Source organism: Hyperoodon ampullatus (genome assembly GCF_949752795.1).
Source record: "Hyperoodon ampullatus genome assembly, chromosome: 4".
Lineage (NCBI taxonomy): Eukaryota > Metazoa > Chordata > Mammalia > Artiodactyla > Ziphiidae > Hyperoodon > Hyperoodon ampullatus.
The window spans coordinates 13375282-13393924 of NC_136917.1; the positions used below are offsets into that span (position 1 = coordinate 13375282).

The 18643-nt window shown below is 44.6% G+C and overlaps 1 protein-coding gene across 2 annotated transcripts in view; it reads right to left on the reverse strand.

The window, feature by feature from the left end:
- The window catches only part of SLIT3 (slit guidance ligand 3), a gene marked incomplete at its 5' end in the record, with an annotated part of 578559 nt that overhangs the window by 168845 nt on the left and 391071 nt on the right, over positions 1-18643 (reverse strand). For both annotated transcript variants that reach the window (XM_079702652.1, XM_079702651.1), the window contains one exon: positions 2281-2352. In XM_079702652.1, coding sequence (XP_079558778.1) covers positions 2281-2352 — 72 coding nt within the window. The remainder of the gene's footprint in view (positions 1-2280; positions 2353-18643) is intronic.

Genomic DNA, 18643 nt, shown 5'->3' on the forward strand with positions numbered 1-18643 from the left:
AAGTGCTTAGCCATGTGAAGCCAAATGAGAGTGTCTTTAAAACAAAGATATTGATCTAGCTTTGTTTGGAATTGAGAAGATAAACTAATCAGATCCTGGGGGCTCTTTATAATGATGGGGAAAGAGAACTTTTTTTTTCCATCCTGGGTTTTTAAGCTTCAAGTTTGAGAGACCTGGTGTATCTGCATATAAATATATATTTTGATAGCAAATATCAGAGTAGAGAGGGGCAATCCAATTCTGTCCTGGACAGGAGTCTGATGGAGATGAGGGCATGGTGGGGAGAAAGTTAGGGAAGTGGAGAGGACATCATTTAGAGATCCCCTCCTATGTAGTATATAGGGCATCTCCTCTTAAAATTAAAGAAACAGACTCAGAGAGGTGGAGTGGCTTGGCCAAAGTGCCACCACATTCGGGATTCCACACCCAGGCGTGTCTGACTGTACAGCCCTTCCCTCTCCCCGAAGACAGCCTTCCTGGTGAGGCGAGATGACACCACTCTGAGTTGAGAGAACTAACATGTGGGCTGTCAGGTGGTCACAGCTGTTTTGTGGCAGCTGGTGACTTCCATTTCCTGGTCTCTTCCCAGGGAATTTTCTCATCCTTCTCAAGAAGAAGGTGATATGCTCCTAGCAGCCCTCTCTACAGAGGCTTCTTTTGCAGGCAGGGAAAATCGAGCCTACCCTTCTCAGCTCCAGCCTCTTGCTAAGAGGAGTCCTGGGTTACTAAATTTGGGCTGGCATCCTCTCCCTAGCAGACACACATTTGGTGCCGGTTCCGGGGTCAGAGTTTGGGTGCAGAGAGAGGTCATCCATCTTAGGAATGACAGTCTGACCTCTCTGGCTGTGGGTCCTGCCTTTTCTGTACCGGGAATTCTCGGTTTTCATCCGATTTCCAGCAGCTTGCAGCATCAGCATCCTCTTTGATTTCCCGTGATTCCTCTTGGAATTACCTTCCTCTCACACAACGTGAAGAGGATGTCTCCAACCCATTGATACTGTCTGCGGGGCCAGGTGAAAAGGATGGTGGAAGGAGGACCTTCCCTTATGGACAAAGGGACATTTTAATATACTTGTTCTTTCATTTGTTTGACATTTATTCATTCTTCTGGAAGTCAGAGATATGTAACCTGGTGACTACGTTATTTATTTATTTATTTAATTTTCAGGGGGGGATGCTCGACACATCCTACGTTTATCATTCTGGCTAGAACTGTAGCATCAGAATTATTTTTAGAAGCAAGCAGTTACAGAACTTGGAAAGGGGAAGTCACCCCCAAGATAAAGCAACCATCCCCTTCATTTTTCAAATGAGAAGCTGAGGGTCCAAGCACAGAAGGGACTTGCCCAAGGTCACACAGCTAACTGAGGAGCTGAGTCGGGACTGAACCGCATGTCTCCCGAAGCAAGTTCTGCTAGGCTGTATTGCCTTCCTCTCCAGGCTTCCCCAAATCAGGGACTGCTGGAAGTGTAGTTGGGGCATGTGGGAGAACAATCAAAATGTTTTCTTACACAATTCAATTTTAGTTTGAATGACCCCAGGATGCCTCCTAGCCGACTTTCCCCCTTGGAAATCAGGTGTCCTTAGCTGGACCCATCTGAAAATCCAGAACACAGAAAGGCAGCTACACAGTTTTCCTAGACAAGGTATGCAGCGTGGTCTTCTGCGGAGGGGTCCACCTCCTCTCATCTTCCCCCCAGCCCTTGTCACTTTAAGGTTACTGCTTAAAGTTTGGATTTAATCCTGAGATTGATCTCAAGTGCAACAGCAATGACTGGACTTTACCAGGCTGTTTGGCATGCCCCCTGGTCCTGTGTTAAAGTCCCTTTCTGATTCTGGGTAATTCCAGCCGACCCCCTGGTGCTACCCCTTTCTCATCTCCCAGACCTGTAACCTGCCTCTCCATAAGTAAGCCCACACTCAGGCGCTCCCTGATTGCTCTGGCAGGCGCTGGGGGTCTACTCCAGCCCATCTGTTTCACCCAGCAACAAATACCGTGGGAGCATCGGGGGAGAAAGGACTCAACTGAGACTTAATTAGCAGTAACCCCAGTTTGTGGGAGGAGAGAAATCCCACTTTGCTGCCTGCAAACACTTTGGCCAAGGTGAGCCGGAGGGATCTCCCGGTTCCCAATTTTAATAGCACTGCAGCAGAAGACACAGAAATGCATCCACACGGACCCCCCAGGCACACACACTCCCCCTCTCTCCTCCTCACCCGGACACACACACACACACGCACGCACATGCACACAAGGCAGCGATCGCAAAATCAACTCACAGGATCTCTAAATCACGTAGCGCTCGGAAGGCTCCATCTTCAATGCAGCTGATGCGGTTGTTGTCTAGTTGCCTGTGGAAAAGCAAGGGAAGAGCATGAAGGCTGAGTGGGGGCCGTGCTGAGGAGCTGGGCAGTCTGGGCCGGGTGTCCCTGGTCCCCCGAGCGCCTGTCCCTCCACCCTCGCCGGCTCTGCTCGTCCCCGCCAGGAGCTCGTGCAGAGCCAGCCTGTCTGCCACGCTGCTGTCTCTCCTCTCTGACTGTCTGAGGGAACTACACAGACGAGCGCACCAAAGGCTGTCAGGTCTCAGTAAATATTAATTGCGCATTTTTTTTTTTTAGGCAGAAGGGAGTAATTTCATTACATTAGGGCATCCAATCCATTACGAGCTCTTACCGTCATGTCACTGAAACAATTTCATTAAGCTAAAGGCCTGTAAATCATTGGAGGTCACTGCTCTGCCCTCCGTGACCTCCCAGAATGCTTTTTTTTCCCTCTCTCCCTCTCCCTGTCTCCCTTTTACTGGAAGTTGCAGTCTTCTGCTCTGACACAGTGCTAAATCTCAAGGCTTTATCTGCCCAAGAGCAGCGAGGGTGCATGGGGAATATACCAATTCCAAATTAGACTCAACTAATCTAATTTTATAGTCTTTTTATTATTCTAAGCACCAAATGTCTGTGGTGGTTTGATGCCTCTGTGCTTTGTTATGGGGCCCATCTGGTAGGTCATTCTATTGAAGTATTTTCTGACTAAATACAGATTCCCTCAAACTGCACCAAGCATCATCAACATTAAAGAAATTCATTGATGGAAGCGTTCCGGATGCGGGAAAAAAGGACTATCATTATTGCCTTAAAGATATACCACTTAAATTTAAATTGGGGAGAATTAAATGCACCTATTTCAGGACTTTTTTTTCTTATGTCCCTTTCTATCTCATGAGCACGGAAATCATGTCTTTTAAAAAGATGCCTTGGGCTTCCCTGGTGGCGCAGTGGTTGAGAGTCCGCCTGCCGATGCAGGGGACACGGGTTCGTGCCCCGGTCCGGGAAGATCCCACATGCCGCGGAGCGGCTGGGCCCGTGAGCCATGGCCGCTGAGCCTGCGCGTCCGGAGCCTGTGCTCCGCAACGGGAGAGGCCACAACAGTGAGAGGCCCGCGTACTGCAAAAAAAAAAAAAAGATGCCTTGACTAATATACATTCCAGCTGGGGACTGAGGTTATTCTAGTTGAAGGATAACAAATAGATTCCACTATCTCAAATGCCTGACGTGTAAGTCAGAAGATTTACCATGACCACACCCCAACTTAAATATCATCTATTTTATATATATATATATATATATATATATATATATATGTTAATTAAAAAAAAGATGTTATATAGAAAATGGTTATTATCACCACGTTGCCTTATATTTTCTGTGCGGAACACACACAAAATATAATTTATGCTGGGGGCCAGGAGAAAAGTGTGACTGGAAAAAATATTGTAAAGCGATTACACTCCGATAAAAAAAAAGAAAAAAAAAACAAAAAAGAAAGAAGTGTGACTGTGTTGAAAAACTCCCTCCTAGACTCCTTTTTCTTTCTTTTGTCTCAGATAAAATCAGCCCCTCTCAGGTGGAGGGTTCTCCTGATGCTGGAATTTTCACTTGAAACTTGTGCTGATCTATTCCAAGACAACTCTCTGCAGAAGATATGTCAAAGCTGCCGCTGGTAGCCCTCTTGGAGCATTTTATATTCTGCTGAAGGAAGGTGGAATTACAATTAAAATCCTATTATCACTGAAAAAATATATAGATGCAGGATTGCATAAATACGCAGGAAGGAAACACGTAGAATCAGAGTGATGGAGTGCATCACAGCAGACGGGCTCTGTCGCGGTCTCATGCGGAATGGAATCATCTCAAAAGACGCTCCCGATACAACACACTAGGTGTTTAGGATTACAGAATAAGCAGGAAATGGGTATCTCAAGAAGCAGAAGCACTCCGTAGGTTGACAAATTCTACATTTAGCGTTCAAAGTCCTTGCGGACGCCAAATCACATGGGATCTGAGTAGTTCCTGCTACCCTGAATTCTTCCCTTAACGAGAGTTTACTGAGTGGCCTTTCTGTAGAGCTCCTGTAAGCGTTGGGGCCACTGATTCCCCGCAAAGGTTCTGTTAAGGCAGCCTGCTACCACTGCCCAACTTCTAGATTTATCATCGTTTAAGGGCCAATGAATCAACAACCCTTGCTCCACGCCAAGGCCACCAAACCTTACCAAGCAGAAATGCAGTGGAGCTGGCTTTTGGCTCCAAGAAATTGTTCACTGAACATGCTGAATTCGGCAAAAATGGTACCATTGCCTAAGAAGAAAAGTACCTAAATCATCCAATTGGGAAGTCTGGGGTAGTGCATAGAGATGGCAGTTTGTGGTGCACCTGCTTTTGTCCAGACGTTTTAGAGAGGTCCTGGCTATTAGAATATTATTTATTTGCCAGATTTGTGAAGCGTTTTCTATTCCTTTTCTTTATGAGTGCACCAGAAACCAAACAGGATACTCTAAATGTACAGACTCTTACATGAAAAGTATGTAACTTGCAGGGGAGAAGAAACTCATAGAAAGAAGAGAAAAAATGAAGTGGTAGAAAGAAATTAAAAAGGGTTGGGGGGGAAGGAGATGTGCAAAAGATTTTAAAAAATCCACTAGTCAGTCTCCCATCAGGGTCCTGCCACTCAGGATACAGAGCGGTGGGGACAGAGTCTCTGAGAGGACCCTGCTCATTTTAAGGCTAAAAGCAGAGATCTCCAGTACATTATCAATTACGTGATGTTTAAATAGTTTCAGGGGGTGGCACAAGTCGACACCTATTTCTTCATGAATAATGGGGAAAACCAAGCTTTAATATAAGCGTCTCTGTGGGTGTATTTTATAGAGTATTTTGGAACACACGAAATGTATCAAATTTTAAAATATTTATGCTGAAGTGTGCTTTTCTAGAAGACATTTATTATAACCAAGATTGTCTCCTTTCATTCGAGCCACAGATAAACAGTATCCCTGCCTTGGTGGTCAGAGTCCTTCCCAAGATGCATCATTCATTACAGAAGTCTACAGGGGTAAAGGCCTGCAAGGGTCCTGTCAGGAAACGAAAACCCGAGTTACTTCACTTCCCCGCTATTACATCTCCATGGCACTGAGCATCAGAGTGTTCATGAAACGCTCATTAATTGTCTGCAATCAATTCTGATATTTCCCGCAAATAATCTAGGTCCCTAAAACAAAGTAAATACACCCTTGAATCTGACAAGTTTTTGTTTTCTTTCAGAATTACATCTCAGACACACACAAGTTAGTCCTGAAGCACAGGAGAGGGGAGGCGAAATAAAAGCAAACCCAGCATCTTTCTGTGGGTGTTGGGAGAGAAGTGAAACAGGCACATAGAGAACCTTCCAGAGCTAAGGCCAAAGCATTTGACTTAGCAGTTTGCTTCTGGGGGTGGATGGAGGCTGCCGACTATGCTCTAAGCTCTCAAGTCAAAGGTCGATATTGTGCCTTTGAAAAGACTCATGCAAAGATCCTCTTAAAAACAAATCAAAAAAGGGCTTCCCTGGTGGCGCAGTGGTTGGGAATCTGCCTGCCGATGCAGGGGACATGGGTTCGTGCCCCGGTCTGGGAGGATCCCACATGCCGCGGAGCGGCTGGGCCCGTGAGCCATGGCCGCTGAGCCTGCGCGTCCGGAGCCTGTGCTCCGCAACGGGAGAGGCCGCAACAGTGAGAGGCCCGCATACGGCAAAAAAAACAAAAAAAAACAAATCAAAAAAGCCCATTGCCCACTCCACACACCGTTACTCAGGAGGCAGGTGCAAAAGGAACTTCGGACACAGGAGCACTAAGAACTCAGCCATCTGAAAGTGCCTGGTAGCTCTCTTTCTATTTTTCCTTGGCAATAACAAGTGTGTTTTGTACTGCTACTGAACCTTTTCTTCTTCTTTTTTTTTTTTTTTTGCTTTAATCTTTTCTTCTTGCCACACGAAATAACCTACCCCCATGCCTTGCCTAGTGCCAGGGACTTCATAGCTGGTCACGTATGGCTGCAGAATGAGTCCTTCTAGTGCAAGTGTGACAGGGCTGGGCTCAAAATATACGGAAGGAAGCTCTAAGCCATGAGCAACACTGTCCTGGCTGTGGCCCTATGGCCCCAGCCCTAACAATAATGACGGAGCATTCCCTTCACGAGCACATGGGGGGCCGCCTTTCTGCCACACAGATCTCTGCTAGCCAGCATTTGGGAAGGTCGCTTGGAAGAAAGGGAGATTTCCAAGGGCGCAGAGTGAAGGTGAAGAGCAGGAAGGCAGTGGATGGAGGAAAGGTTGGCTGTTTATTTTTTGGAGGCGACTTTCATTGTCCTCTTACTTTATACAGAATACTCAATGTGATTTACACTCTCCTGCCTGTGAATAAGGCGAGAAGCCCCCAAACGTTCATGATATTAAATTAACTGCTCTAATTTCCCTGGGCAGCTCAGATTTCGGCAAACAATGTGAGTGCTAAAAGGATACCAGAGTCCATTTAGAGAGGAATCCTCCAACAAGAACTAAATGCAGACTCCCCGAGAGGAGCTTTCTGACTACTGTATTTTTATACCCTGAGAATATAAACAGGTCAGAAAGCAAAGTCAGCGTGAGTGAGGACTTAAAATAATCTCCACAAACAGCAGACAGGGAGATAGTGCTTTTGTCAGAATTCCCATTTGTAAGCATGATATTATCACAATTCATCTCGTTCCATCACAATTTCAAATTTCATCATTGAAGCAGGATAGAAATATTTTTGCAGTTCAAAAATGAAAAGAAGCACATCTAAATCCTTAAAAAGGGGTTTAAAAAAAAACTGATTACAGTATCAAGAGGCATCTATCTATCTCCCAACCACCACCTCACAACAACAAGAGAAGAAGGAAAATTTCATGATTTCAGTGATGCATTTGAGACTCCATGAGGAATACCTCGAAAATAGAAAGCTCCAGAAATAGGCTTTGGAGAGCTAGAAGAAAAGAAGAATTCCCAACTAGCTATCTAGATGCAAGGTCTACATACCAGGGTACACCTACCCAGATGCTCACTTCTCATCCTGATGTTCTGTGGGTCCCAAGTATCTCAGCCCATGCATTGGTAAACTTAGCCTCAGGGCACTGTCACTCTGGGCCCAAAATTCAGCTGCAGTGTTTTGCTATAGGACTGCAGCGACTCTAGCTGCAGTCCTCCTAATGCTAAATGGGAGAAGTAGCTGAAGTTCAGCACCCTTTGGAGTTAAGCAGTCTGCTAATTTCTGAGCAAAAGGATCTACATGAAATGCACAAAACAAGTGGAAGGGCTTCTGCATGAAATGCACAAGGGAAGCCTTACTAGAAATTCAAAGCAAGTCTATGGTCTCGGAATCCAACAATTAATGAACCTATAAGAGCAACTGAGTATTATTAGATGTTCACACTGATTAGGTACCGGGGTATAGAATGAAGTGTGAGAAATCCTTTGAAAATATTTGTAAGGTTACCACCTGTGGTTTTATATCTCAGTTATCTTAAAAGGTATAAGAGAATTCTAAAAACTAAACTAATTTGAATTTGTTTTTGATGAAATAGATATGTTCCAACATAAACATATTCGAAGTGTATTTCTTTTTCTACACCGAGGAGAAATAGAATGTTGCAACTGTGAAGGAAAAAAAAAAAAAAACAACCCTGGGAAAAAAAGAACCTGCTTTCTTAAAACAAGCCAGAAGACAAAACATGAAGTAGCCTTGACCTGCTATTCCATTTCTTCCTGTTAGCCAACTGTCCTTTAAGGAGAAAACAAGAAATCTAGTAGTGTTTCTGAAGGTTGCTTTATATGACAGTTTAACATTCTAAAAAAAAATCATTATTGAAGAACAAATTATAGAAGCAGTTGTCTTCTGCTGTCTGGGCTCTTCAAAAGAAACAAAATAGAGCTCAAGGTTATTTTAACTGGCAAAGGAAAAAAAATCGTGTTCAAAAGAAATGCATACACTTCATATAATTGAGTACTGGTCACACTTTGTAGGCAAATCAAACACTTGATTCAAGCCACAGTCTGCTAATGAATTGTCACTATCTCTCATCATTAAGGAGCTACTGTAATTCCACATTAAAACAACATCTCAAGTGAGCAAAAAGAGGTGAATCTATTATTTTGCACATTTTGTACACTTGCCCACCAGACCTAAGAATAACTGCATATAGATATGTTTACTGATCCATGAATTATTTATGTATCCACAAAGATTCTTGTCTATATAACTGACTTTATGCCTATTTTTCCTACATAATAATTACATGTACTATCTCCCTATTGTATGCATGTAAATGAAAACGCATATTATAAGATAGGTAAAGAAAGTGATATTGACCTCTGAAATTTAACATGCCTCCACCAGTTATACTTACAGAGATATTTAGATAATTAAGTGATTGTTAGCATTCCCAAACTTCAACCAACCAAATCTACTTTGCAAAGGACAGAGTCCTAGGTTAACTAAGGTCTCTGATCAGAACATCCTGCCTAGAACTTAGTTAAAAATTGAAGCATGGATCTGTTTTATCAAGCATCGTTATGCATACTTTGCCACATGGTCAGCATAATACCTTTTATTTAGTATATATCATACTGCTGTTTGACATATGCAACTTCTCAGCAGGAGAATAACTGCATCCACTCCAGTAGATGCTCCTGAAAGCCAGCTCTGCAATAATGCAAACACAGATGATGGATTAGCACTAAAGCGGCACGCCAGACCTTGGAGAATAAAGGCGTGTTTTACACATCACTGGGAAATATCAATAACTCCACTTCTGTGTTTACATAGTTTCCGGTTTGTCAGGGATTTGGCAAATGAATTTGTGCAGAAAAATGTGTGTGTGGGGGGTGGTTTTAGAAATCCCTGCAAATTAATTCAGCAGGAAGGACAGTTGTTGGGAAGAAGCTGAGCTCTCATTTATTCTGGACAAGTTTCAGAAACAAATCTCTGGCTTTTCTAGATAAAATAACAACAACAAAAACCAAGCAAACAAAAAGCAAATCAAATGAAGATACCCCATATTCACAATGAGAGAATTTCTTTTCTCAGCAACTTTTAGACCAAGCGACCGAGGAAGTTTGGTTATTGTTTGCAAAACGTGCTCTCATGTTTTGAGGCATGCCTCAAATCCAGCCTTTCTTGTGTCAACCTGATATGAGGACCAAAGGACTTTATAGCTAGGATGTCCAACTTGCCAAGGTTGGCCCAGAACTTCCCCCATTTTAGCACTGAAACTTCTGAGGCCAATCCTGGGAAACTCTTCCGTCCCAGGTAAACCTGATGGTTTTGCACCTTAGTGTATAACTCTGTTGGAAACATTTATTCTCAGCACATCATCCCTTCACCAATGTCCCTACACCTTAAAATGTCTGTTGATTCACAAACCTGGCTTTCAGTTATATCATCTCTAAAAAGCTCCACACTGCAGCTACTGTAAAATGGGCCGTCGCTTTACAAACACACCTGCAACTGGACTGGTGGGGGCCTTCAAAGTGGCTGAAATGTTCCAATGTGATTCTTAACCTTCCTCATTGGCAATTAAAATTTCTTTGTAAGAGGCATCCTTGCTGATGTCATGAATACTCAGAGGCCAAACAAATAAAAGGCTGTCTCCATAGCGATGGGGGGTCGGTTTGTGGTTTCCCTAGTTACACTCCTGAGTGATAACCATCTGGGGTTCCTCCCCGGCAGAGGGGAGAGGGAGTGAGAAGCTGGAAAGACGAAATGTGTTTTTGTTAACAAGGCTGAAAGTTATCTCCCATATCTCTGTGTTTTACTTCTTTTTAAATCAACCAGCACAAACTGTAGTGAGTTTTAACATTTTTTCACCCTCATGGGCATTTTGGAAATTTTTCCTTTGGACTCTAGGGGTAAATAATTCCAACTGTGAGAATATGACCCATAAGCACAGCCGGAAAAGAGTATTTTTTCCGATACTGAAGTGGCTGCAGGCATCGGAGCCCAGGTGGGACACTGGTTTTCATTCAAATATGGGATGGTAAGCAGTACTACTCTGGTCTGAAGTCCAGGGTCTCCCCCCAAACGGTGAGCCTGCATCACAGGAGGGCAGGGACGGCCTCCTAAGACCTTGAAAGATCTTTGTTTCCCTTTAAAAAAAATCCCATGGATCTCTCATGTAGAAATTTAAGACTTCCTTGAATTTAGTCACATTTCCAATTCTCAACATTTGCTACCAATTTTTCTTTTTTCTGCGGTATGCGGGCCTCTCACTGCCGTGGCCTCTCCCGTTGCGGAGCACAGGCTCCGGATGCGCAGGCTCAGCGGCCATGGCTCACAGGCCCAGCTGTTCCGTGGCATGTGGGATCTTCCCGGACCGGGGCACGAACCCGCGTCCCCTGCATCGGCAGGCGGACTCTCAACCACTGCGCCACCAGGGAAGCCCTGTTACCCATTTTTTATAAAAGGTAAGACGAGGGCTCCTGTAAATTTCTGGCCATGTGATTGATGTGATTCACATCTGCTCCAGTGGGCCTGGAGGGCAGAACATGGGGTCAAAGAAGATTATTCTGGAGTCTTAAGGTTCTGGGCTTGCTTGGGACTTGCCGCTCCTTTCTTCTGTCCTATTTCTTTCTTTTGGAATGGGACCATCTGGCCTATACCGGTCCCACCATTGTGTTTTGGAAGCACATATATATTTGATTTCATAGGTTCACAGCTTTTGTCTCAGAATGAATCATAGCTCGAGTCCCACCCATATCTGATTTAGGTGATATTTAGATGAGACTTTGGACTTGAGACTTTTAAGTTGAGGCTGGACCGAGTGTGGGTCTATTGGGATGGAATGAATGTATATAGCACGTGAGAAGGACATGAATTTGGAGGGGATCAGGGGCAGAATACTATAGACTGAATGTCTGTATCTTCCCCAAATTCATATGTTGAAGCCTATCCCCCAAAGTGAGTAGGTCATGAAGGCAGAGCTCTCATGAATGGGATTAATGTCCTTATAAAAGAGGCCCTAAAAAAAGGGCTCCCGGGCTTCCCTGGTGGCGCAGTGGTTGAGAGTCCGCCTGCCGATGCAGGGGACACGGGTCCGTGCCCCGGTCCGGGAGGATCCCACATGCCGCGGAGCGGTTGGGCCCGTGAGCCATGGCCGCTGAGCCTGCGCGTCCGGAGCCTGTGCTCCGCAACGGGAGAGGCCACAGCAGTGAGAGGCCCGTGTACCGCAAAAAAAAAAAAAAAAAAAAAAAAAGGGCTCCCTTGCCCCTTCCATCATAGCAAAAAGACAGCTGTTTAGGAGGCAGGCCCTCAGCACACACAGAATCTGCCGGCACCTTGATCTTGGATGTCCTAGCCTCCAGAACTGTGAGAGACACACTTCTGCTGTTCGTAAGCCACCCAGTTTATGGTATTTTGCTACAGCAGCCTGAACAGACTATGCACCATCCGTGCCCCCAAGTCTCAGTTTCTTTGTCTGTAAAATGGAGATAATAACATTTAGCCCAAAAAGAAGTTTTGAGTATGAAAGTTAGGAAATGTATGCACTCTGAAAATGTATTTGTGGCCTTGCTTAATTTTCTTTGCTTTGAAATAAATAATATTAAATATAAGAATTTGTCTTACATAATCTCAAAGGGCTCTTTCAGCTCTCAAGTTATGGCGCCTGAGGTCAATTTCTTAGGAGATTTTTAAGAGAAAGTTCTTGCTCATCTTACTCAGATCCTGCTGTGATTTGAGCTTATCCTTTTATCCCTTTTTCCTCCATCCCAGACCAAAGAATCTATTATTGAGATATTCAATATATTCTTTCTGGACTGAGGGCAGCAGTTCAGACTCACGTGCTTTTTGCACTTCCTCCAGCTGATATGAGATTGAAAGACAAGAAGCCATCAAAACCCTGTACGGAAGATAATACAAATTTTTCTCTTACCAGGACAATGATATCAATACAGGCCCATATTTACAACTCCCGTAGGCATGAACCACTAAGAAGGGTAATTACAAAATTTAACCCCATTTCTTCATGGCCATTTACAATTAATAACCAATCAAGTAATGTATTGAGCGCCTAAACTAATCAAATGCCACACCATCATCTATGGTGTATGATTTCTTCATCTTAACATTGCTTAATCTGTACACAAACCTTGAACGACTCCCTGCGGCCTTACGCTGTAACTGGTACAACAACACAACCACAATAATCACTGCACGTAGTACCTACTCACATTTAGTAGGCATTAAGTATTGAGCTGAGCATCTTCAATATCTTCTCTCAGTTGGGTCTCACAATAACACCATCCCTATTTTACAGAAAAGGCAAGTGAGGCATCAAGAGTCTCATCTCTAAGCTTGGCTTTGGACCCAGATCTGTCTACACCCATAATGACTGTAGGTGATGCTGTTTCTCTGTAAATGGCCCAGACTCCTTAGCATGGCATTGTTCACCCTCGCTATGCACCACGGGGGAGTACCACATACTCACTTCTGCTGGTCCTTTCCCCCTCCTCCTTTTGGGGAATCCCTTCCCCTCCATCAAGGCCCTCCTCAGGGGTCACATCCTCTATGAAACCTTCCTCCGCAAACTCAGGCAAAATGAGCCACTCTCTCCAAAACCTCCTGACCCTTGGGTCATCCTTCCATTAAAGCACTTATTTCACAGCAGTAGGACTAGCTGTAAACACAGGAGAAAACCAAGGTTCAGAGAGGTTATGTAGCATCTTCAAGGCAACTCGGCTAATAGATCAGAGAGTCAGGTTCACACCTGTCTTCCTGATCCGGGAAACTTAGGTCTCACCCTCCATGCTATCCCACCTCTCCCTGACTGTCAAAGTGCAAGGATGGGGAGCCTATAAAGTGACTGTGTGGACTTAACTCATTCATATTCGGATAGAAAGAGGCTGGTGAGAAAAGTCAAGGTTTGGTCTTGGCATATGTCACGGGGACCCAGTTGCTGTCATTGGCCTGCAAGCATTCTGACCCAGAAGATGGGAGGTGAGGGCAGTGCAGTCAATAGGGTCCCTTCACCTCCCCGGTGTGTCTCTGAATTAGATTCCCTGGGAGCCCTAGGCCACTTGACTTTTAGGATCATTGGAGAAACCAGGCTGATTTTAGCTCCAGTTTCTGGGGATAATGGGAAGGGATCTACACCCTAAGGAGATGCTACAATTCCAGGTCACCTATTGGGACTGATAGGCAGTCTCCTGACCAGGCTGGGATAGCTTAGTGCTTCTTGAGCAGGGGTGAGGCACATCCAGGGAAATGGCTCTCTCTGCCCCAGGCAAGTGGCAAATTGCACAGACTTTAATCAGTCCTTCCTGGGCCTGGCCTTCCCTAGTGTCACACAGGCTTGTCTTCTAAAGGTGTACAAGCTGTGGGTCCTGAACAACTGGGTAGCCCTCACCAGGTCATGTACTCAGATGTACAGGGTCAGTGGCCATTAGCGAGGTGTCACTCAAAGGTATCTCTGTGGCAGCAGAAGCCAATTAAAATGTGTCTTGTAAGCTCAGTGTAAGGGGATATCAAGGTCTTCCTGTAATTAACTGCTGAAAAAAGGGGCACCAAAACTCAGCAACATGGACAGTGCTGATAACTATATTCAATTCAGCTAATGCACAGAACTGAAATACTCTAGGAAAAGGCCAGCTTCTTTTTTTTGCTATGACTTGTAATGAAGAATGGATGTCTGCACTCATTGGCAACAGGAGAGCAGGGGCAGGATCTGTCTTGCTCACGACTGCACCTGCCTCACAGCCCCTGGCACATAGGAAGTGCTTGGTGCAAAACCCTAGGGGGGTCACAGGGAGGTACTGCTTTACACCCAGCAGGATGGCTATGCTCAGAAAGATGGAGAGCAAGTGCTGGCAAGGACATGGAGAAATTGGGACCCTCCTACACGGCTGGGGGGAATGTAAAATGGTGCAGCCACTCTGAATGACAGTTTGATGGTTTGTCAAAAAGTTAAACACAGAATTACCCGATGACCCAGCAATTCTACTCCCTAAGGATAAACTTCAAAGAACTGAAAACAGGTGTTCAAACAAAAACTTGTACACAAATGTTCACAGCACTATTCACAATCGCCAAAGGCAGAAACAACCCAAGTGTCAGCCAATGAATGAACGGATAAACAAAATGTGGTATATCCATACAACGGAGTATTATTCAGTCATAAAGAAGGAACAAAATCCTGATACATGCTACAACATGGATGAACCTTGAAAACATTATGCTAAGTAAAAGGGCCAGACAAGAAAGGGCACATATTGTATGATTCCATTTATGTGAAATATCCAGAACAGGTAACCTATAGAAACAGAAAACACATTAACAGTTGTTGGGGACTGGGGGTGAGTGGGAGAATGGGGAGTAGCTGCTTAATGGGTTTAGGGTTTCCTTGTTTTTTTTTATTTTTTTTGCATTATGCGGGCCTCTCACTGCTGTGGCCTCTCCCGCCGCGGAGTACAGGCTCCGGACGCACAGGCTCAGCGGCCATGGCTCACGGGCCCAGCCGCTCCGCGGCACGTGGGATCCTCCCAGACGGGGGCATGAAGCCATGTCCCCTGCATCGGCAGGTGGACTCTCAACCACTGCGCCACCAGGGAAGCCCTAGGGTTTCCTTTTGGGGGGATGAAAATGTTTTAGATCAGAATGGTGGTTGAACAACACTGTGAATGTACTAAATGCCACTGAACTGCATACTTAAAACCGGTGAGTTCTACGTTATGTGAATTTTACCTTAAAAAAGTTTAAAAAGAGGCGCTTTATGAGAGCATCACATTGTGAGAGTAATTTTCCTGTGACAACATCACAGAGAAAGGCAGGGAAGCCTAGGGCAGATCTTCTACAAGGCACAATCAGGCAATAAACCCAGTTCGGTCCGGTGTGGAATAAAATGTCTCGGCATTTGAAGAGCAATGAGAATGATGGAGAGAAACAAGGGGGATGGGGGGATTATTTATAGCAAATGTTAAAACTCCTTCTCCTAGCTGGCTTTGGGGACACTACCAGTCACTTTACACTTCGGAAAAAATAAAATTGGTCGAAGCCAAAGAATGAGGATGGTAAACTGGATGGAAGGGGGCAAAATCACCTGCTCGATTCCTAAGGCAAATATAAAATGTTGGGGGATTAGCCACTATTTTGTATTTTCTACACTACTGCTCTCTCCCCTCCATTGGTACCCAGCACAGATAACTCAGTAGATTGTGTTTGCATTTCAGCAGCTGAGTTCCTCATTTTCTTTCTGCCTGTCCTCAGATTGGTTCTTTGGCTTCCCTCTCTGAGAAGGCTGGAAAGGAGGCCTTGGCTTACCCTCATGGCAGCAAGAGAAGCATCTCTGACCAGAAATCCTTCCCTGCCCGGGCCTCCGGTATGGGTGGGCTATGGGAGCCCCCAGGCAAGGTTTCAGGGGAGGAGATGAGAATGGAGGCCAGGTGAAAATGGGGAGTCATTTCCCTGACTGCTTGGCTCAAATTCCCACAGGACTCTGGGGCAGCCACAGTGGTCTCACTGAGCTGAATAAATCCAGAAAAGTTTGATCAGAAAGAAGAGGTCAGAAAAAGAAAGGAGATAAAGGGCGGGAAGCCAGAGAGGCCCCTCTGAGATGGTTCCCACCTGGGTACTTAGGTGAGGGCCAGTTTAACCAATAAGCTTCCACATCTGGAGCTATTGTTTCTGGCTTTCTGTTGTGGCTACTGCTATTTAAGCTGGCCATATCCAGCCTGAAGGAGGTTTCTAATTTCCCTCCTGATTCCAGAAAAAGAAATAAGAACACTACACTAGGGGAAAAAGAAAAACAGAGATTCTCTTTTTCTCATTTGCCAGTAGTAGAGTTTTATCTAAGATTCTGTGGTTTAGTGGGGAAAATAAAAACAATTTGCTCAGGAAGCAGATGACAAGGATCTTTGACCTTGCTGGGTCATGGTCTAACTTCCATGGGCTAAAATTTCCCTATCAGTCAGACAAAGGGGTGAAATAGATGATTTCTATGCATCTCTCCTGAGCAGACATTCAGGGCTGCAAAATATTAATCCAGCCCCTGAATCCTCATATGAAGATTTCCTCATTTTGTTGTTACAAGGTACTAACCAAGGAGTGAGATTTTATTTTAATGCAGTATGTTGAGAATGTAAATATGAGTTTCCTCTTGTCTGGAACAGTTAAGACAGGAAACATCCAAGCATTGGAGGTCTGAACAGTGGGTTGGAAAAAAAATACAAGTTTGAATGAAATGTGGTATTACTCCTGCCAGACTGCTCCATGGGAGCCCACCAAGCTCAGATGTCCTCACCAGTGCCTATGGGGTGGAGATTCATGGAGCATGTGGTAGATAGCACAAGTCCAGCTCTCTCAAGCTTCTGGAAGCTTATGGGGTTAGAAATAAGCGGTTAGGCTGTTGCAGCTCCTACCTCATTTCCTTGAAATGTCCTCCTTTCCTGGTCAGAAACAGCATGTCTCAGAAACAGTCTTTCCTCCCATTAGTCACAGAGATGACATTTTTTTTGGTTAACATCTTTATTGGAGTATAATTGCTTTACAATGGTGTGTTAGTTTCTGCTTTATAACAAAGTGAATCAGCTATACATATCAGAGATGACTTTTGAAAAGCACTGAATAATTTTTACAGTGGTATCAGAAAGCAATACCACTGTAAAAGTGGATATCCCACATCTAACGGGGGTCTGAAAAAATGGGGAACACAGCCTCTGAAGGCAGAAGGGGAGAAAGCCATCCCGGGTGATACCCTCAACTTGAGTGACTTACCAAGAAGCTGCTGGGAGGTGCCAGGGCAGAGAATCAGTCTTCCAGGATTTTCCCAAGATTTGCCACTAAAGTATGTAAAAAATGGGAATCCTCACCCCCAGAAATAATCTTGGGACTGGCACTGCTTTTTCTGGCAAGTTCACCCTATTTTTACATCCCAGCTAAATGTTAGTTCCCTCACAACCCTTGGAAGTTGGACCTGAGGGGGGAAATGCATATTTCCAAGTCAAAGTCCTATTTTTCTCAGCCATTCAAACTTCAGCTGTGGAGTGTGCTGGCCTCTGTGCACAAAGTCCCCAAAGCAGCCTCCCTCACTCATTGGGCACCCAGAGCTCTCCTAGCTTCCTCAGCTGTTGCTGGTCTTCGGAGGCCTGAGCCCAATGGGTACAAATGCATGAGCTTGTGTCTTCTTATGCTTCCTCAAGTTCTCTAATTCATTTTTTCCCTTAGGAAATTCCTTTTTGAATTCACCACCCAAGGTTTCAATTTCCCATCCGAGGTTCTTCACATCCTTTCCTGGACACCCACATACTCAGCAGAGGACACAGCACATTTACATCCCAGTACACTTTGGTTCCTTTGCCCCCGGCCAGACTGGATGCAGGGGGTTCAGGATTCACGTGGGAATTGTGGAATGGGGTGACCGCTGCCATGAACAAGCCTTCTGTGAACAGATGGCAAATGAAGCTTGGGGTGGGATAAACCCAGTGATCCTGCCACAATGAGCGAAGCCATCTCTCAGGATTTGAAAACGGAAAAGTTGAACCCATCCGATCAGAGGAAAGGGTTGGATAGTCAGAGCTAACATTTCCTTTGTCTGTGATGGATAGCCACTTTGGAACTATTTCCTGTCCTGATTTTTCCTTCGGTCAGCACTGCAGGGGAAACAGGGGGTGGAGGGATGGTGTCTGTTTCTGTCATGATGTTCTATACGAACCCCTCCAAGAAGAGTGGAGTACTAGAGCTGTGTCTGTACAAAAGGTTTGCATTAACTGTAATGAAGCAAATGACAAAATCAATAAAGTGGGAATTGTGTGGCTGTCATAAAGATGATGTAAATCCAGGGTTCACGATGGTTATGAAGCTATTTAGAATTGTAATTAAAACCAGTACCATTTTTTTCAAGATAAAAGCCCCTTTGACAACCATAAATGCAAGCTACAGGAAATTTTCAACAAATATATTCAAAATTAATGTATGGCACAAAGATGGCATAAATTAACGGACAATAATCCATAAGCCCAGGCTTCAGAATGTAAGAGCACTGAGTAAGGAGATTTTGATTTCGTGTTTGGTTTTCAAGTGATGTGGTTTTCAATTTTAATCAAGTTAAAGCTTGGCAGAGCATTTAGAGACTCTGAATGAATGGCATATTTCTGACAACTACTCTTCAATGAGACTGAAAATGCTGTCTCTGTATTTGCACAACTTGAGATCTGACGGCATTTGCTACTTTATGCATCCCACATATTTTAGAAAAGAATCTAGCGGGGTGTGTGTGTGTGTGTGTGTGTGTGTGTGTGTGGAGGAGAAGATGACCTTTTTGTTTCATT